Source organism: Vidua chalybeata, chromosome 17 (assembly GCF_026979565.1).
Source record: "Vidua chalybeata isolate OUT-0048 chromosome 17, bVidCha1 merged haplotype, whole genome shotgun sequence".
NCBI lineage: Eukaryota > Metazoa > Chordata > Aves > Passeriformes > Viduidae > Vidua > Vidua chalybeata.
Genome location: NC_071546.1, coordinates 1,353,489 through 1,374,652, shown reverse-complemented (window position 1 = coordinate 1,374,652; position 21,164 = coordinate 1,353,489). Strand labels below are relative to the sequence as shown.

Here is a 21,164-nt window from a genome sequence, read left to right as displayed (position 1 = left end):
GCAGCTACCTGCAACTGAGCTGCCACTGATGATTAAAGGCTTGTGCAGATCCAGACTCATGGAGTGCAAAGGAGATCTCCCCTTCAGCAGAGTTGGGCTTCACAGGAGCCAGTCTGTGTCTGGGTACCCAGCAGAGCTGGGGGGACTATTCTCAGAAAAAAAATGGGAAACAGAGGCTTTACACAAGAAAATACAGAAATAGGACATAAAACTATGACCACAAGAATGTCTGCAGCAAGCCAGGCCAAAATTTACCTACTCCAAAGTGGCTTCTCCCTGGAGAAGGGTCATCTGGCTCCCTGCAAGTGGCAGTAAGGCATGCAGGATGGCATTTGCCAGTCCTAACCCTGGCTTGTGTGTCACTGTCTGCACCCATGTGTACATGGACCTCCATCTCCTCATGGCATCTCTGCTGGCAGCCAAGCTAAGCCCTGCAAGAAGCAGAGCTTCCCAATGCCAGCTGGGAACCACCACTGGAAGAGCCTACCCAGGACTCAGACAAGAGGAACTGCTCCCTACACATCTTAATTTCAGCTGTGAGCTGTTGATCTCTTGTATTCCTTCTCACCTCCCTTTTCTCTGAGACACAGAGCCTGTCCAACTTCCTACCCCCAAGGAAGGAATCTGTCTGCTCATCCTCCTCCTTTCCAGCTTTGCCAGCTTGATGCTGCTGCCACAGAAAGGATGCACACACAGAAGTTCAGAGACCATAAACAGATACAGCAAAGTAACAAGTTTTTCCCTTCTGTCTTTCCACACTCTCCTTCTATTTAATTTTGACCATCCCAGTGCACAGACCAACTGCTTTTGAACTGTACTGTCTGTCACCTGCTATTATGCTGCTCCCCAGCAGTGGAGGTGTGTGGATATAGTGTCAATCCACTCATTTTCACTAGACTTCTTTGCTTCAGGCTGTCAGGTCCTACTGTTTTCTTACTATTTGTGGTATCTCTTTGTCCTGCAGCAGTTTCTATTGACATTTCAGTCAGAGACAATTCCTCTGATCCAGCTCCCATAAGAAAAACATCCAGGAAACAGTGACACAACAACATTCTGCCACACTTTCTGCTCTGTCATCATCTGTGTCTCACGTGTTGTGCTCATCTGTTTTCTCCATGCCCTCTCTGGCATCTTTGAAAAGATTTGCATAATTAGCTGTATGCAAACTTATTAGGTTTGCTTTATTAGCTGGTGCATTTTCCTTCAGTTCTTAAAATTTGCTTATGAGAACTGGCACTTTTCCCTGCATCTTCATGTTTCACATGTCCTGAAGGACATGCCTCTGCTGCCTTTCTTGCTCCACTACTCAGTCTGTCACCTCTATTCTTGGGTTTCCCTGCAGTGTTTTACAACTGTTGGAATAACCACTGAGTTCACAATGTTGCACCTGTGCCACCTAGAAGCATTTTAAATTCTGGCTGATCTTTTAAATTGAAATTGCTATCTTATTAAAGGTTAAACCATAACACAATGCATTCAGGGCTTTTCTACACCAACAGATATGTTGAATTTGGGTGCAGCATGGTCGCAGTCACCACGAGGATGTTCAGGATGACAGCAGATCCTAAGTCTGCAGCAAGATCTGCCTTTGTAGCTGTTTTTTAGGGCCTTGTTTAACTTTTGTTCCAGCTGAGGGTCTGATCTGAATTCTTATGTAGTCCCTTTTACTGCTGGCACAACTAAATCATTCCCCTTATTTAACTTAATATATACAGCATTTCTGCCCCACCAGAACACCCAGCTCCATTCTTCCTCTATAAGCAGCATTCTGCTCATCTTCCTTCCATCAAATTTTCAATAAACATTTTCTACTGCCAGTAAACAATGTAAAGACCAGTATGTCTTCTCCACCACCTCTACTGGTCACCCCAACTTTCAAAGGACCTACCTGTTACTGAAAACCTTGCTGCAGTTGTAAACCTTAATGGACAGCATTTCGCCCATGGCAAGCTTCCCATAGTGAGGCCAACGAAAGAGCTGCAAACAAATGGAGCAGGAAGGGATGACAACTCATTCTCAGACACACTTTCCCATGTCTCATGGCTGGTTGGCTCCCCTGTGAGGTGACCAAGTCCATGGACATGATGAAAAGCAGCTGTAATGGGAAATTCCTTTCCTCCTGGCCAGGCATAGAGCCCCTCCAGCAGCACAGAGCCACAGGTCAGCTGCTACAGAAATCAGAGCAGCACCACCCTGGAAAAGAAGGATGCTTGTGCCTACTGGGTCCCTGAGCTGGCAGGTTGTGGAGTAAGACAGAACGTGGGAATGTACAGAGGTGCTTGGGGAGAAGTGATCACCACACAGGGAGTCACCTGGCTTAGAGAAAAACTGAACTCTGAGGCTTCAACTCACCACACATCCAAAACAATGGTTGTACCTTCTGCTCCCCACCACCTTCACTGCCCTTCCCCAGGAAGCACATTGGCACTGCGACCTGAGCAAGGGACAGGTGGGAACCACCCACTGGCACAGCACAGGTGGGCTGTCACAGGTTTCAGTGGGGATGGCACTGAAGAAATGGACATGCTTCCCAGGCCACCCCCATCCCTGCCCCTGCACACACACATGTATGCACACATACGTGCACTCAAACACACAAGTCCCACTCCTGCCCACAAGGCATCGACTGCAGTGACAATCTGGCTTTCTGAGGGCAGGGGGAGCTTTGCCTTCAGCTTTGATATGCCCAGGCTTCTAGGCAGTGTCATTTAGTTGAATTTCAGTTCCGGAAGCTTGTACGCGTAGGTCACATACACCATGTGAGGGATCCATCTGCCCCTCTGAGTAGAATGGAAGAAGGAAACAACAGAGAAATTCCCAGAAAACAGTCTAGTGGAAGGTGTCCCTGCCCATGGTGTGGGGGTTGGAATGAGATGATCTTCAAGGTCCCTTCCAACACAAACCAATCTATGATTTTATGACCGAGACACTGACCTGTCCCATCCCAGTCCCATATGTTCCACATGATCCCAGTTTCCTCACCTCCTTGAAGACGGCCTCTGGGCCACAGCAGACCTTTCTTGTCTTCTGGGTGAAGCCTTCAGAAGTAGAGAGGAGGCGTAAGGTGCTGGCAGGCAAAGGCAGCCCCCAGCCCTAAATCCCCAAACCCCCACCCTCCTGGCCACCCAGAGCCCACCTCGAAAGCTGAGATGGACCTGCCGCTCGCCACGGCCCGGCAGCTGGGAGAGCCGCCGGACACCGACGCTGAGAGCCATGGAGCTCGTGGCGGGCCCTGCTGCCCCTCGCCCAGCCGCGCACCGCCGGGAGTGACTCAACCCTGACTCACCCAGCCGGTCCGGCCAGACACTCCACACCCCAGTGGCCCACGGGCCGGGCAGCCCCTGCTGAGGGACACAGGGAGGAGGGGGAAGGCCTGGCTGTACTGCCTCCATCCCTCAACCCACGGCACTGGGCTGAGCCCCCCGGAATGCCCCTCTGCCGGCTGAGAGAGCCCAGGGCCTCGGGGGAGCCCCGGGTGCTTGGAAGGACATGGGCTGCTGAATTCTGAACTGAGAGATACCGGCTGCGAATACAGAGCCTGACTCTGCTTTCAGCCCCAGCTCTGCACCTTCCCCAGCACAAAATCACAGGCCCTGTGGCTGTGGCTAAAACCCTCCAAAACAAACAGAGGGAGGGTGAGAAAGGGCAGCTCAGATTGTGAGGGTTGGGCTCCTCTGACACGAGGGAACAGCACATGCTCAGCAGCCTCCTGAGCAGGGGCCTGAGGTGCTGCTCGGACCAGGTAGGATGCCAGAGCACTTTGGGACAGCAGCTGCACCCCAGCTGCCAGAACTCTGCAGGGCAGAGACAAGCATCAAAATCCATAGGCAGTGGGACAGGAGCTTCAGCTGCTCTGCAGGGTGCTGGCAACCTCACAAGGAAGGGGAGGAGGGAGACCTGGGGCTCATGGTACCAGAAGCTGGCTGTGCTCCCTACTGCGAGCCCCCAGCCCTAATCCAGCTCATCCTATTTACTCGAGAGCTGATAGAGATGCCAGAGCTCTATCAAAGCACAAATTCAGAACAGATTAAAGCAATCGAACAAACATGAGCTGAACAGATTTTGGAGAGCATTTCTTTCTCCTGGGGGTCTGGTTCTCCCTCTCAGCACCCATCACCAAACATAAATTCCAGAGGAATTCCACCAGTTGACACTGTTGTTCACCCAAGGCTGTGCTAAATTCTTGGACTTAGAGAAACAGAACAGAGATACAAAGAAAAGAGGGGAGGAGGCTTGGGGTTGTGTGGTGTGCACATTGGAAGGGGGTCTGTGTTAGGCAATTAGGGAAATCTGTACTTCCCAAGTACCTCAGCCAGTGGCGAAAGAGAGAGGGAAATTTGGCTGGGAAATTAGGATAAAAAGGAGGCTGCATCCTCCATCATTTTGAGAGACCCTATGGAAAATGCCCCATGGTGTCTCCCTTCATTCATACAGGACTCCTCTGTTTCCTTTTCAGACATAAACCTCTGGCATTGTGGATTAATTTTCCTAACAAACATGAATATATAAAATCTTTGGGCCTGAGGACTTCTGGCACCACCACTTTGTGAAAAAACACCAATCACTTGTTTTAAAATGTTAAAAAATTTAATAGTAATAAAATATTTATAAAATATTAATAAAAATTAGAACAATAAGAATTTGGGCAATCAGTGTTAGGACAATAAAAGACAATAAAAAGCAAAGAATTACAGATGTCTGGGTGTCTGGCACTCTGCCATAGAAACACACCTCGCTAATAAAGGATTAACCCTAAAAAGCAATATGAATGTTGCATATTCATATATCTCATACATGATGCAAACATTCTTTTCAAACAAAGGATGTCCTCTGCTTAATTTCTGACCCCCCCCCCCCTTCATCTTGTAAATCAATTTCTTGGCTCCTAGAAGTCTGGAAGTCCGAACAGTCAAAATAAGGAGGCAATAATTCTTCTCTTGGAATTTTGGTGTCTTGTTGCTGTTATCTGTATGTGAAGAATTTCTTGGTTATCTTATCCATTCCTTGAGCTAGTTACAAAAAGTATCTTACATCACATAGTTTCTATTTTAATATTATGCTATAGCCTAAAAATTATATTTACCACACTACTTAAAAAGGATTAATACAGTACTACAAAGAAATTAATATAATACAACTTTCCAACATAACACATATAGTATTCCTTTTAATATTTGTGAAGAGCCAATCATATCATATGCATTTTTCATGACTTGATAGATTTGGAGGAAGACCAGAACTTTGACAGGACTGGTACCATCACCCTGACCAACAGGGTGCCAGGTTGTATTGAGTCGTTGTGGGTTAAAACCAGTTTTCTCTGTATTATTGTATTTATCATAATCTCTTTAATAACTTGTAACTCTGACCTATAATCTCTCTTAAGGTTGTTGAGTGGGGTTCATTTCTCACACCAGTTTACTTTCAAACCAGCACAACCATGCAACAACAAAACATAGCAGACTTGACAGCACTTGGCACCACTTCTGTGAACCCAAGTAAGTGAACTCATCAGTTTAGAACAGACAGAAAGCTCAATGTGCTGACCCCATATCCAGTCATAGGTAGAGTGGAGTGAGGAGTGCAACTTAGGCAGTTTAATGAGACATCCAGAGCATCAAATTATGCTGCTGCTGAGAGGATCCACTACTTGCTCAAAGCTGGTCAGAAGACAGCACATCCCTATGGAGTTTCTGTGGCTTCCTCAAACACCTGGAGCAGTCTCACCACTGCACCCACCTGAAGACAGTGCCTCATTTTTAGCAAAACCATCCCATGTGTATTTTAGACCTCAAGGAGGGCCATTAACCGAACCAGTTATCCAGGCAAAAAAAGGCATTATCTCCCACTGCTTGCTGGGTAGTGTAGCATAGCCTGGCATGAAAAGCCACCAGTATTTATTGCCACATGTCCAGGAAGCAAAAGGAACCCTCCCGACTGAGTTCCCACATGCAAAAGCTTTTGATTTTTTTTCAAAGCCCGGAGGCTGAAATACCTTTTGGGATCACAAGTATAAAGGTGCTTATTTAATCTTGGCAAGGGTAAAAAGACTTCTGGGGTGTTCCCTGTGCTCACCAGGAAGATAAATCAAGCCAGTGACTGGGGGACACAGAGAGCATGCACAACACATTGTCCTGAGGAAAATAACCTGACCTCTCCTCTAACTTGAGTCATGCCATCAATCTGCATTCCAGCTACACCCAGGGCAGCACGTGGCAGGAAACAGACCTACCATCCTTTCACCAAAGTGCCCAGCAGCTGTCTGCACTTCCTCTAAAACCTGGAGCCGTGAGGAGATTAAAAGACAGAAAACAGGCAAAATTCTGCCATCCTAGATCAGTAGCTTCTAAATTTAGCTTCCCATGGCTTTTCACATGGGCCCACACCCTTGCAGCTCATGCTCCTAAGTTACAACTACAGGACTTGTGTCCCTTGCTCACATTTCAGCCACTTACCTGTGGGTAAAGAGCATCTCCTTCAAATTCTGGTCTGCTCCCACAGTGGGAAGAAGTTCCTCAGACCCACCTCTACCACTTCTTGGCCTCTTCCTCACCAAAACAGGAAAGGTCTCTTCTACCATAAATGAGTTCTATACCTGGAGATACCTCAGCTTGCTGCAGAACAGTGACTTCACTCCTTACAGGGCAGACACAGAGGACTCACTCCCTTTTGCATGGGAGCTGGCAGAGGTTTAACAAGGAGCAGCAAAATGGGCTTCAAAATAGACACCCAAAAAGAAAACAGCCTTAGATTTCTTGTATGCATAACGGAGAAGGAGAGGTCTGCTACAGGCTGTAAGCAGCTGAAAACACAAGTGAAGGATGTTCTCAACCAAAGGAGCAGTTTCTCAGAGACGACTTGGCAGTTTTCCTCCCTCTCTTCCGCACCTGCAACACATTTCAGTTTAGACAGCCACTCAAGATGAGAGGTTGCTTAGTTTCCTTCAAGACTAAGTCTTGAAGTGCAAGACTTAGTGCAAGAAGTGCAAGAAAATGGGGTGCTGCAAGTTAAGTGTCAAGAAATACAGTCCAGCTTTCTCTAGAGGAAGTTGGCTGCTGTTTATGTAACCTGAGAGAACATATCATGGTCAAATTAGGTTTGAATAAAAAACTAGAATATAATCATCTTCGCTCAGCAGTGCTCCTGACCCCGCAGCCCCTCAAGCACAAGCTACCTAATGGTAGATGGGGTGCGGCTTCCTCCCTCATACATTAGCGGCTAGAGCGCGGCGACCCTGAGCCCAGCGAACAGGAGCGGGCAAACGGGCAGGCAGGTCTCCGAGGGTGTGGCACGGCAGTTTGTGAGGCAGTTCACGCAGGCAGGGCAAGCAGACAGGGTTGCAGCCTTTCCTGCTATAAGGTATACTGTGTGTTGTTTGCGGTGTTTGTGTTGCTTGGTAGGTTTTAGGATTCTGGTAGTAATGGTTTTTATACGATCGAAAACTATAGTCAGTATGAGTGTATGTAACCAGATGGAACCCTCCAAAAAGGATGCATCTGTCCAGACACATTCCTGTGTGGACTGTTTGAGCCACTGAGTCACTGCCTGTGGTGTGAACAGGTGAATGATCTCCTTTCACTGGTGGCTGAGCTTAGAGAGGAAGTTGAAAGACTAAGGAGTATCAGGAAAAGTGAAAGGGAAATAGACTGGTGGAGTTCTGCCCTTCCATTCTTGAGGGAGACCCACCAAGAGTCAGAGGACTCCCATGCCTCCCACTGTCAGGCAATAGAAGGACACCTGGTAGATGAAGAGGAGTGGAAATGGGACCCTGCTTGGGGAGGTAATAATAAAAATTCCTCCCAACCCCCATCCCCTAGCCAGGTGCCACTTCAGAATAGGTATGAGCCCCTGGATCTGGAGAGTCAGACAGACTACTTAGAAGAAAATTATCTGCCCAGTGAGCCTCCCAATTATGATTCATTTGTAAGATGGATCACCACGTCTAACATCAAAAAGAAAAGAAGGGTAATTGTAGTGGGTGACTCCTTTCTGAGGGGAACAGAGGGCCCTGTATGTAGACCGGACCCGCCCCAGAGAGAGGTCTGCTGCCTCCCTGGGGCTCGGGTATGGGATATCACTAAGAGACTGCCTGGCCTCATTCAGCTCTCTGGTTATTACCCATTGTTGATACTCCAGGCTGCAAGTGATGTGACTGAAAAGAGGAGTGTCAGGACAATTAAAAGACTTTAGGGCACTGGGACAAGTGGTTGATAGGACAGGGGTGCAGGTAGTCTTTTCCTCAGTCCCTTTGGTGGCTGAGAAAAATGGTGAAAGGAATAGGAGAGCTCACATTATCAATAAGTGGCTCAATGGTTGGTGTCATTGGCAGAATTTCAGATTTTTTTATCATGGGGTAACTTCTATGGCACCTGGCCTGCTGGAACCAGATGCTCTCCATCTCTCTGTTAAGGGCAGAAGGTTTTCAGCTCATGAACTGGCAGACCTTTTTGAGAGGGCTTTAAACTAGGTTTGAAGGGGGAAGGGGATCCAGCTGGGTTGTCTGGAAGCAGGCCCAAGGGTGGTAAGCCTGAGTTAGGGGTGAAATCAGCAGCCCAGCTGAGGTGCATGTACACCAATGCACACAGCATGGGTAACAAACAGGAAGAGCTGGAGGCCATGGTGCAGCAGCAGAGCTGTGATGTAATCGCCATCACAGAAATGTGGTGGGACGGCTCACGTGGCTGGAGCACTGTCCTGGCTGTCTACAAGCTCTTCAGGAGAGACAGGAAAGGGAGAAGAGGTGGAGGGGTGGCCCTTTATATTAGGAAGGGTTTTGTCGCTATAGGTATTGAAACTAATGACGATGAAGTTGAATGCCTATGGGTGAGAATTAAGGGCAAGGCCAACAAGGCTGACATCCTACTGGGAGTCTGTTATTGTCCACCCAACCAAGAAGAAGAGGTGGACAACTTATTCTAGAAACAGCTAGAGAAAGTTTCAGGTTCACCAGCCCTTGTTCTTGTAGGAGACTTCAACTTGCCAGACATCTGCTAGGAACTTAATACAGCTGAAAAAAGGCAGTCCAGGAAATTTTTAGAGTTTGTGGAGGACAACTTTTTGTCGCAGCTGGTGAGTGAGCCCACCAGGAGGACTATTTTAGACCTGCTGTTTGCAAATAGAGATGGGCTGGTGGGAGATGTAGTGGTTGGAGGTCACTTGGGGCACAGTGATCATGAAATTATAGAGTTCTCGATATTTGGTGAAATCAGGAGGAACATTAATAGGACTTTTACATTGGACTTTCAGAGGGCAGACTTTGACCTATTCAGGAGACTTATTCAGACAGTTCCTTGGGAAGTAGTCCTTAAAAATAAAGGAGTTCAGGAAGGGTAGGCATGCTTCAAAACAGAGATCTTGAGGGCACAGGAACAGACTGTCCCTGTGTGCCGAAAGACAAGTCGACGAGGCAAATGCCCAACCTGGATGGGCAAGGAGGTTTTGGAGGAATTTAGGAATAAAAAGAAGATGTATCATCTTTGGAAGGAGGGTCAAGTCTTTCAGGAAGTATATAAGGGGGCTGCTAGAGCATGTAGGAAAAAAATAGGGAGGCTAATGCTCAGTTTGAATTTAAAATGGCGACTTCTGTAAAGGGTAATAAAAAATGTTTTTACAAATACATCAATGGTAAAAGGAAGGGTAAGATCAACCTTTGTTCTTTATTAGATGTGGAAGGGAACTTAATAACTTCAGACAAAGAGAAGGCAGAGGTGCTTAACCTCTTTGCATCAGTTTTTAGTGAGAAGACGACTTGCCTTCAGGACAACTGTCCTCTTGGGTCGGTCAGTGATATTAGGGGGCAGAATGGTCACCCCATTATCCAAGAGGAGGCAGTCAGAGAACTGCTGGGACACTTGGATATTTATAAATCCATGGGACCAGACGGGATCCACCCCAGGGTGATGAGGGAGCTGGCAGATGAGGTTGCGAAGCCGCTCTCCATCATTTACCAGCAGTCCTGGCTCACTGGGGAGGTCCCAGATGACTGGAAGCTGCCCAGTGTGACACCCATTCACAGCAAGGGTGGGAAGGAGGATCCTGGTAATTACAGGCCAGTCAGGCTGACCTCAGTACCCGGTAAGGTCATGGAACAGTTTATACTGAGTGCCATCACACAGCACTTACAGGATGGCCAGGGTGTCAGACCCAGCCACAGGGGTTTACAAAGGGTAGGTCATGCCTGACCAACCTGATCTCCTTTCATGACCAGGTGACTCGTCTGGTAGATGCAGGAAAGGCTGTGGATGTGTCTATTTGGGCTCCAGCAAGGCCTTTGACACCATCTCCCACAGCACACTCCTGGAAAAGCTGCAGCCCACGGCTGGGACAGGAGCACTCTGTGCTGGGTTCAGAACTGGCTGCACGGCCGGCCCAGAGAGTGGTGGTGAGTGGTGCTGCATCCAGCTGGGGACAGTCACCAGTGGTGTCCCTCAGGGCTCTGTACTGGGACCAGTTCTATTTAATATTTTTATTGATGACATGGATGAGGGTATTCAGTCTCTCATTAGTAAATTTGCAGACGACTCTAAGCTGGGGGCGTGTATCCATCTGTTGGAAGGTAGGAGAGCTCTGCAGGGAGACCTGGAATGGTTGAATGGATGGGCAGAGTCCAATAAGATGAAGTTTAATAAATCCAAGTGCCCAGTCCTGCACTTTGGCCACAATAACCCCCTGCAATGCTATAGGCTGGGGACAGTGTGGCTGGACAGTGCCCAGGCAGAAAGGGACCTGGGGGCACTGGTTGACAGCCGGCTGAACATGAGCCAGCAGTGTGCCCTGGTGGCCAAGAAGGCCAACAGCATCCTGGCCTGCATAAGAATTGTATGACCAGCAGGAGTAGGGAGGTCATTCTCCCCCTGTACTCAGCACTGTGCCATGTCCAGTTCTGGGCCCCTCAGTTTAGGAAGGACATTGAGATGCTTGAGTGCATCCAGAGGAGGGCAACAAGGTTGGTGTGAGGGGCTTGGAACACAAAGCCTATGAGGAACGACTGAAGGAGCTGGGGTTGTTTAGCCTGGAGAAGAGGAGACTCAGGGGTGACCTCATCACTCTCTACAACTTCTTGAAGGGTGGTTGTAGTCAGGTGGGGGTCGGTCTCTTTCTCCAGGCAACAACTGACAGAACCAGAGGACACAGTCTTAAGCTGTGCTAAGGGAAATACAGGTTGGATATTAGGAAAAAGTTTTCTACAGAAAGAGTGATAAAATACTGGAATGGCCTGCCCAGGGAGGTGGTGGAGTCACCATCCCTGGATGTGTTTAAAAAAAGACTGGCTGTGGCACTCAGAACCATGGTTTAGTTGAGGTGTTTGGGCATGGGTTGGACTCGATGATGAAGGTCTCTTCCAACCTAGTCATTCTGTGAATTCAACCCCAAGTTCTGTTTTCATTCAAGCTTGTAACTTAAGTTTCAGGGCCTGGATCACAAATGCAGTCTGCCAATGTATTCTCAACATCTTCTGGTTTATCAGGTAGAACAAATTATTTTGCAACTTCACAGTAAAGGAACATCTTATCTTGTTGCAGGAAAGGGCTGTGGAATTCAGCAGTCTTAGTGATTAAAGGGGAACAAAATTAACAATGATGGACAACTGGCTCAGCTTTTTTTTTTGGATCTCACTGAACCTAGGCTAACTCAGATACTGAAACACCACCATTCACATTGCTGGAAAACAAAGGGGAAAGTCCAGGAAGGAAATAAGAGTCCAGACATGTTATCTAAGTCAAAGTAGAATATTTATTTCAGTAACTGAAAGTGTTGATACTTGTAGTGCAATGACAAGCTCAAGTTTCTTTATCTCTACTTGGAAATGAACCATCTTCCTCAAAACATTTGTGCTTTGCTATCATGTGCCTGTTCTACAGTCCCCATATCATGTAATGCACGCTTCACACTACTGAGGATAAGGTAGCACCTCCTTGGAGTTCCACAGATAAGTTACTTCTCCATTTTGTAACTTATGTGATATAAAGAATTCACTCAAAGTACCTTCATCTCAGTGTTTCCAACTGCAGGATTTTTAAAGTCACATTAATGTGATTCATTAATCTCACCCCAATCCCATTAATTAATGATTAATTCTCATTTAACCCCCACAAATAAGCAAAGTGCAGCGTTCTTGAACGATAACAATGGCTTCAAGCAGGAGTTCATCACAGAAAGAAATTTTGCTAATAGAAAAATGTGGTTAAAAAGAACACAGAAAGGTACGGTCACTGAAACATAAAAAAATATACTGGCACTTTATGAAGACAACAGGAACTACCTCAGGCATCCAACCAACAGTCTTTGGTCACATCCATTTCAAGGCAGCTTTATAAAAAGACACCTATCAAGGAGCACAGGGTAAGTGTCATAACAGCAAACACAGGTGCAACACTTCTCTCACCAAGCTCAGCAGTAGAGCAGCTCATTTCAGAGGCCCACCCTGATAGCGAGCAGCAGATGGGCTGTGTCAATCAACTATGTGTGGTGTGATGTGTCACAGTGTGTCGCTGTTGCAAGGTAGAAAACCAACAAGGTCAATGTTTCTATGACAAAAACTTCCAGCACTTGGAGGCTTTTCTGTATTTACATTTCTTCCAATAGAGATAGGAAAGATCAAAGACTCAGCCCAAGCAGGTCAAAGAAGTGGTGTGACTGGTGCAATCTCAAGGCACTGAGCATCCACAGTGTGCAAGAGAGAGTGTGGCTGCAGGCAGCTCTCCTTCACCCCAGTGCTACAGGTAGCCAGGGCTAGCCTGAATCTACATCGCCTTGATTTCTGGCAGTTTCGGGGGGGCCGCCGCTGCCATTCATAGTATGACACTAGCAGCTTAAGACACTTCAGCCAGAACCATCTGGGCAAGTGCTTCCTGGGGAGCCTGAAAAGAGAATGGAGAGAATAAATCAGAAATACCACAAATAACAGATTTGGTAGGCTAGTGAAACACTCTCTTAGAGAATTCGGAACACCTGCCCCGCTCATTCTGTTTTAAGAATTGCTTGCTACAGTTTTAGGAGCACTTCCAGTCAGTCTCAGTGAGCACTGCTGATGAAAACCGCTTGTTCTCACCTCAACCTCAGATTCACAGTCTTTATGTGGCCCCAGTCTGAGTGAAAAACTGCCCCAGCCATTAGCAATGTCTCTCATTTTGGGTTTTCATTTGAATCATTCAACCCAATTGACCATGCAAAGTGCATGAACACCAATGCAAAAGGGGAAGTCGGGGAGCTGATGAGTGACTGGACTGCTTTCAACAGCAGGGAAGACTGACCTCAACTTCAGTCACTCATGGGCCTCAACATCAGAGACTGAAAGTATGATCTCAGTTCTTTGCCTAAATGTTCGTATCCCAGGACAGCGAACATCCCCTTTAATCCTGCAATAGCCAACAGATAGTAGGCGAAATCAATTATACAATGAAGGCTCTCAAGAACTGCAAGACCGCAAGACACAGCTTTGAACACAGAAGCCAACATCTCAACTCTCACTGGGAACAAGCAGCACAGGCATGCCCTCTGAGCATGCAGCTTGCTGCCTTGTCAAGACCATGGTCATTTTTAGGATGCATACATCCTGGCAACAGGACTCTTCTGAATTAAAAAAAAAAAAAAAACATACATTTTTGAACTGTTGGGGAGGCACAAACTGGACGATGTCCCATGCAGCTGGCTCTCCTGTCACAGACTTCAGAACACCGCTGTCTCCATTAAGGAACTCCATTGCTTCAAAATTGGCTTCACCAACACCAACAATGATAATGGACATGGGCAGCTTAGAGGCATTAACAATGGCTTGCCTAGTTTGGTCTAGATCAGTGATCTCTCCATCTGTGATGATCAACAAGATAAAGTATTGCTGAAAAACATGAGAAAGCATACAGTTAGGCATTTCAACACCAGAGCTCACATAACTGAAGGCAGATAGAACACTCCCTTATGCTAAGAAAGAAATCAAATGTTGATGTGCATGAAACAAAACCAGAACATTAAAGAAACTTACATTCATTCGCATTTTCTCCTATGCCTAATGATTTTCATTGTGCACTTCCAATATTCTCTGTACTAGAAAAAAGAGAAAGGATTAAGTTCAATTTATAAAGAAAAGTTACATCAATTGGCAAAAAGTACCAGAGACAAAAAGTACTACTACATAAACACAGCTGCATACGAAATTCACTGATAGGTGCTGTTTTACTGACTGGTGTTCACAAAGGCTAGAGATATTTAATATCCCTGCAGTATAACTCAAAAAGCCTTGGTTCTTTTTTATCAATAATTTAAATTAGAAGTATTAGAAATAATGTAGAGATATTTAACACATTACGAGAATTAGGAAGATTTCCCCAAAGTGCTGGGAAGGTTAAAAAATACCCTCAGAAATGCAAGAAATGGATCTCCTTAGCCCAAGTGCCTCTCAGCATGGGAAATGTATTTGATATACACACAAACATTAAGTAGCACCAAAAATACTGACACAGCTAGGAGATAAAACAAGTAGCACAGTATATGTCAAAATTCTTTCTGATTGGTCTGTCAAAATGAAATCAGCTAAAATCTATCAGGACATCCAAGTCCTTCATTCTGAAGCAAAACAAATGAAGTTTAAAGAAATGAAGTAAAATGTTAACAGCAACCATGGCCACAGCAGCACACAAACGAGCCCATGACCATAGAGAAGCACAGATGCTCTGCAATCAGCACACTGATTGAACAGTTCTTAGACTCCATGCCACTATAGTGGGACGAATAGTCAAGCCCTCTGGTAGCTTCTTAGAGGTTTTTTCTCAACATTCTTGAGAGCAGAACTGTTCAGCACAAAACTCTATTCTGTGTGCATGCCCTACAGATGACAGAGCTTGGTAAGAGAGATTAGAGCAAGGCAACTGCTGCCTCAGTCCAAATGGTTGAACAGCCAACACAGCACCCTGTACATTGCAACAGTAAGTACAGTGCCAGCAAACTAGGAGAGAAATAAATATCACTTGAGCAATGAAACTAATGTGTCTACCCAGTATAGGTTCAGATCAGTATGTACCAAGAGAGCATCGACATGCTGGCAGCAGAAGACCAAAGATGTGATTCGAAGGAGGGAAGGTAACATCAATTTACTATTCCATTCTATTTAACCATCAACATGGAAAACAGAAACATCAGCCCAAAGCAGATCCACAGTAAAGAAACTGCACTCACTGCAGTAGTTCCTTCTTGCAGCAAGTGTGCTGCAAACCTTGCCATGTGGTTTATAATAGGAGAGAAGTTGGTTGGCCCGTAGAGTCGCATCAGAGGCAGAATCTGGCAGTAGGCATCCACTATTCCTTGGATCCCTACAACACAAGGAAGGAAAGCTGCCACAAGAGCCCACAATTCCTCCAGTCATTATTTTATAAGCATTACTAAACAGCATAGCCAGAAACAACTCACACAGCTGTGAACTCCCAAAGGGAAATAAGCAGCAGCACAACAGGAAATACAAGAAGCACAGACATGAAAACAGTGGACAGCTGCAGAGATTGGATTTGCACATTTCTTCCCCATTCTACAATTCTTCACATCAGTCTTTGTGCCTTTAATATCACAAAGCTCATGATTTTAGCTTTTGAGCTGGCAGGGCTGATTGAGAAGGCTTCAAACTAGGTTTGAAGGGGGAAGGCAATAAGACCAGACTCGGCAGACATGAGCCTCGGCAGACGTGAGCATGCCAGCATTGGGGGTGAAATCAAAAGCCCAGCTAAAGTGCATCTATACCCTGCTGACTTTGAAGTGTGAGAGTTATCACCGGAACACACTTGCACACTTACAGAGACAAGCCAGGGATTCCTATGGTAATAAAAGCCAAAAGGGAAATAGCAGAAAATCATCTCAAAGGAATGATGAGTATTCCTCCAGGAAGGCAATAAAGCCAACAGCCCAGCGAAGTGCTTTACACCAATGCAAAGAGCACAAGCAACAAACAGGAGGACCTGGAAGCCATTGGTGCTCCTAGAAAGCTACAACTTTGTGCCCTTATTGAAACTTGGTGGGACACCCATGGGAATCCTGTCACTAGAGTACAGCTATTGATGGCTACAGTCTTGTCAGGAAGGAACAGGAGAGTAAGGAGAGGTGGAGGGGTTGTCCTCTATACCAAGAGGTGGACTGAGTGTAAAGAGCAGCCATGTGGGTAAAAATCAGATAGAAAGGCTGTGGATAAAAATTATTGACCAAGGCAACAAAGGAACTTCATGGTTGGGGTCCACTACAGGCTCCTGATCAAAGGGAGCCTGTTGATGAAACCTTTCTGCTCCAGCTACAGGAGGCTCTTATCCTGCTGGAGGACTTCAATTCTCCTGATGTCTGCTGGGAAAGTAGCACAGTGAGCTGCAGGCAATCCAGGAGACTCCAGGAATGCATGGAAGATAACTTCTTGACCCCGGTAATCAACAGCCCTGCCAGAGAGGATGCATGACTGGATCTGTTGGTCACCAACGCAAGGCAGCTAATTGGGAACGTCAAGATCAGAGGCAACCTGCACTGCAGTGATCGTGCATTGGTGAAATTGGCAGTAAAATTAGGCCCCCGAAGGTTAGGAAAGCAGACTTCCAGCTCTTCAGGCAGACAGTCAGTGGGATCCTCTAGGATACTGCCCTCAGGGACAAGGGAGAAGAACAAAGCTTGGCAGATTTTTAAGGAAGCCTCCATAGAACATAAGAGCTAGCAATCCCAGGAGCAAGAAATCAGGCAAGGAAAGCAAGAGACCAGTATAGCTGAGTAGGGAATTGCTGGTCAAACTAAAGGGAAAGAAACAAATGCATAGACAGCTGAAGCTAAAGCAGATCACCCAGGAAGAGTATAGAGATAAAGTTCAGTTGTGTAGGGATGGCCAAGGTGGAGCTGGAACTGAACCTGGCAAAGAAGGCAAAGAGTAAAAGGAAGGGCTTCTACAGGCCCATTAACCAGAAAAGAAAAGTCAAAGGTGTTAGCCCCTGATCAACAATGCTGGAAAACTGGTAACAACAGATGAGAAGGCTGAGGTACCCAATAGCTTTTTTGCCTCAGTCTTCAATGGCAAACTCTCTTTCCATACCTCTTGAGTGGATGGGCAGCAGGATGAGGACTGGAGGAGCAAAGTCCCTCCCACTGTAAGTAAAGATCAGGTGTGTGATCACCTGAGGTATCTGAATGTACTTAAGTCTATGAGACCCATAGATGGCTTCACCAAGGGCAAGTCCTCCCTGACCAATCCTGTGGCCTTGCACAATGGCATAGCTCAGCAGACAAGGGAGGGGACAGAGATGTCATTTATATGGACTTCTGTAAAGCCTTTGACACAGATCCCCACAACATCCTTTTCTCTAAATTGGAGAGAGATGAACTTGATGAGTGGACTGTTACATGGATAAGAAAGTAGTTGGACAGTCACATCCAGAGAGCAGTGCTCAATGGCTCAGAGTCCCAATGGACAATAGTGAAAAGTGGGGTCCCTCAAGGGTCCATATTTGGACCAGTGTTGTTTAATATCTTCATTAGTACATGAAGGGAACAAGTGTACCCTCAGCAGGTTTGCAGATGACACACCTGAAGGACAGGGCCATCCAGAGGGACCTGGACAAGCTTGAGAAGTGGCCCACGGGAATCTCCTGAGGTTTAACAAGGCCACATGTTGGTGCTGCACCTGGGCTGCGTTATCAGTCCCAGTATTGATCCAGACTGTGGCAGGAACAGATCGAGAGCAGCCCTGATGAGAAGGATTTGGGGGTGCTGGTGGATGAGAGGCTGCACACGCCCAGCCAGGTGTGCTGGTACCCAGAAACCAACCATGTCCTGGGCTGCATCAAAAGAAGTGTGGGCAGCAAGTCAAGGGAGGGGATTCTGCCCCTCTAGTCCCCTGAGGTGAGGTCCCATCTGCATCCAGGGCTGCATCCAGCTCTGGAGTCCTCCACCAGGTTGATCAGGGGGATGGAGCACCTCTCTTAAGAGGAAAGGCTGAGAGAATGGGGTTTGTTCAGCCTGGAAAATAGGAGGCTTAGGGGTGACATAAATGCAGCCTTCCAGGTCCTAAGGGGGGCTTACAAGAAAGATGGACAGGGACTGGTTCAGCAGCAGGGGCCAGACAAGCCAAGGCACGTCCCATTCACAATATTGGAAACACCAATACTACAGATCATCTAAATTGGCCTATTCCTGGCTTGTATCAATGCAGCTTCATTTGCCACTGTTGTTTACATTGTCCATCATCAGGTTTTAGCATGGTACCACTCAAAACTGCTACACAAGGACCCTAAAAGACCACAGACCCAGATCCCAGTGAGGCAGACAAGGCTGAACTGAGAAGAAATGTTTGGATTTTAGCACTGAATTTCTAGTTCCACTTTTTGTTGCCCTAAGACCAGAGAAAAAAGCTTATTCAAGAATAATTCTGTGTGACAGCATGCTGAGAGATCTCAGCCCTTAAAGGTCATGATCTAGTTTTGGGAGCTGCCCTTAAATACAGCAGGGGTGACCCTGGCTGGATATGAGATGCCCATCAAGCCATTTATCGCCCCACTCTTCAGATGGACAAGGGAGAGAAAATACAATAAGGCTCATGGGTCAAGATAAGGACAGGGATATTGCTCAGCACCCACTGTAATAGTCAAACCAGATTTGACATGGGGAAATCAGTTGAATTTATTGCTAATCAAATCAGAATAGGATAAAGAAAAGTAAAAACTAAATCTTGAAAACATCTTCCCCTCACCCCCCCTCTTCTGAGGCTCAAATTCACTCCTGAAAATTCTCTCTCCCCTCCCCCCTCAGTGGCACAGCAAATGGGGACTCTGGTCAGTTCACATGTCATCTCTGCTGCCCCTTCCTCACTCAGAGGAAAGTCTCTCCTCACTCCTCCCCTGCTCCAGCAAAGGGTCACTTCCACAGGAAACAATCCTCAATAAACTTCTCCCATATGAGTCCTTCCCACAAGCTGCAGATCTTAATGAACTGTCCGTGTAGGTCCCTCCCACAAGATGCATTCATTCAGGAACAGGCTGCTCCAGGGAAGGGTGTCCATGGGCTGGTGGTGGGTATTTCCTCCCCCATGGATTCCATGGACTACAGAGGCACAGCTGTGTCACCATGGTCTTCACCACAGCCTGCAAGGGAATCTCTGCTTGAGTGCTTGGAACACTTCCTCCTCCTTCTTCTTTACCAGCCTTGGTGTCTCTAGTATTGATCCTCTCACATATTCTCACTCCTTGCCTCTGATTGCTGCCACACAGTGTTTTTTTCCCCCTTCTTAAATCTATTATCCCACCTTTACTGATGGACTTGGTCTTTGCCAGTGATGAGTCTGTCTTGGAGCTGGCTGGCATTGGCTCCATTGGATAACAGCAAAGCCTCTGGCAGCTTGTTAGAGAAACCACTCCTGTAGCCCCCACTACCAAAACGTTGCCCTACAAACCCAATATAACCTGCAACCACCTCCTCTGAAGAATCACAGAATCACAGAATAATGAGGTTGGAAGAGACCTCTAAGATCATCGAGTCCAACCTATGCCCAAACACCTCAACTAGACTATAGCACCAAGTGCCATGTCCAGTCTTTTTTTAAACACATCCAGAGATGGTGACTCCACCACCTCCCTGGGAAGACTACTCCAGTGCTTTATTATTCTTTCAGTGAAATTTTTTTCCTAATATCTAACCTGTACCTTCCCTGACGTAGCTTGAGGCTGTGTCCTCTTGTTCTGTCAGTGCTGCCCGGTGAAAGAGACCGACCCCCACCTGTCCACAGCCTCCCTTCAGGGAGTTGTAGAGAGCAATGAGGTCACCTCTAAGCCTCCTCTTCTCCAGGCTAAACCACCCCAGCTCCTTCAAACGTTCCTCACAGGGTTTGTGTTCCAAGCCCCTCTCCAGCCTCGTTGCCCTCCTCTGGACGCGCTCGAGCATCGCAATGTCCTTCCTAAACTGAGGGCCCAGAACTGGACACAGCACTCAAGATGCAGTCTCACCAGTGCTGAGTACAGGGGAAGAATGACCTCCCTACTCCTGCTGGTCACACAATTCCTAATGCAGGCCAGGATGCCATTGGCCTTCTTGGCCACCAAGGCACATTGCATAGATGGCTATGAAAAAAAGCAAGCTTTTAAGACAAACTTTAAAAGAGAGCAGTCAAACATATCCACATTGCTGGTGAAGAAACCCTGGTTTCTAACAGTCTCAGCAGATGGTGGCTCTGGAATCTTAACAAGCACAAGCACAGGGCTGAGCTGAATCCACTGGCACCTGTAACCCAGCAGAAATAACCAAGTTGAAGCAATGTACTAAAAATTTTAGTACAGACTGACAATCAATTAAATCTAGACCCCTTCACTGAAGGTTATGAAGCTTGCACAGAAATCTGCATCAACACACATCTGCTTTTGTCAGCATCAAGGTGAGAGTAAAGCTATATTTACCCCATGTCTTGGTGCTGCATTTGATTTCCACCAGTTGTGAAATAAACACAGCACTTCAAACATCTCCCCTACACAGTGGCATTATTAATAAAGAGGTCTTCTCATCTTGGCAATAAGGGTTGCTGGGGTTGAAGTTCAAAGCAAACTCATGAGATACCTTGAGAAATGGGACATTACAGTTAGGGAATGGACAGAGCAAGGGCGGAGCATTGTGAAGTCCCTACCTGCCAGCTAGGAGGAACCTGAGCTCCAAACCCAAATGCAGGAAAACAGCTTGTTGCTGGAAAGAAAGGGCAACAACAAAAATGAGAAAGAGCAATTCTGTAATAACTCACTCTTTGGTTTTATTCACCAAAAGTAGCTGGAGACCAAGGCAGAATTCCTGCCATAAGGAATTGGTACATCATCTAGCTGCCCATGGCCTAGCACCAGGTATCCAATGGTTTCAGGCTTAGGCTTGAGAGTTAGATAATTTCTCTCAGTGCAGCACCCCACAGGACTCTTGGGAGATTTCCAAGTAGCAAGAGAACAGCCAGACCAATCCCAGCCTGGCTACAGGACAAAGCAGACAAGCATATCTACTCCCATTGCTCCCAACGTCCATTCCCATTGAACCAAATAGGACGTTCACGTTTGCAATGCATCATCTGCAATAAGGGATCAGTGCCCAACTGAAGCATCAAGGGACTCAGAAGGCACAAGCCAAGCACATATGCCAAATTATGAAGGGCTGCCATTGCCCTCCCTAGCACTGACAGAAGCAAGAGGAAA

General features: G+C 46.7%; 2 protein-coding genes across 6 annotated transcripts in view; both read right to left on the bottom strand.

Moving 5' to 3' along the window:
- Positions 1 to 3,215, bottom strand: part of LOC128796833 (fer-1-like protein 4) — a 38,770-nt gene extending 35,555 nt beyond the window's left edge. Inside the window, exons 1-3 of the mRNA XM_053958859.1 lie at positions 3,137 to 3,215; positions 2,983 to 3,038; positions 1,889 to 1,977 (exon numbers count right to left, since the gene is read on the bottom strand). Coding sequence (XP_053814834.1) covers positions 1,889 to 1,977; positions 2,983 to 3,038; positions 3,137 to 3,215 — 224 coding nt within the window. The remainder of the gene's footprint in view (positions 1 to 1,888; positions 1,978 to 2,982; positions 3,039 to 3,136) is intronic.
- A 10,531-nt stretch (positions 3,216 to 13,746) lies between these two features.
- CPNE1 (copine 1) overlaps positions 13,747 to 21,164 on the bottom strand; it is a 37,298-nt gene continuing 29,880 nt past the window's right edge. For 3 of the 5 annotated variants that reach the window (XM_053958146.1, XM_053958143.1, XM_053958145.1), the window contains 4 exons: positions 20,618 to 20,673; positions 15,172 to 15,305; positions 13,982 to 14,043; positions 13,747 to 13,837 (listed from right to left, as the gene is read on the bottom strand). In XM_053958146.1, coding sequence (XP_053814121.1) covers positions 14,006 to 14,043; positions 15,172 to 15,305; positions 20,618 to 20,673 — 228 coding nt within the window. In that variant the 3' untranslated portion in view covers positions 13,747 to 13,837; positions 13,982 to 14,005. The remainder of the gene's footprint in view (positions 13,838 to 13,981; positions 14,044 to 15,171; positions 15,306 to 20,617; positions 20,674 to 21,164) is intronic. The other 2 variants (XM_053958144.1, XR_008433822.1) reach the window with 2 other exon arrangements.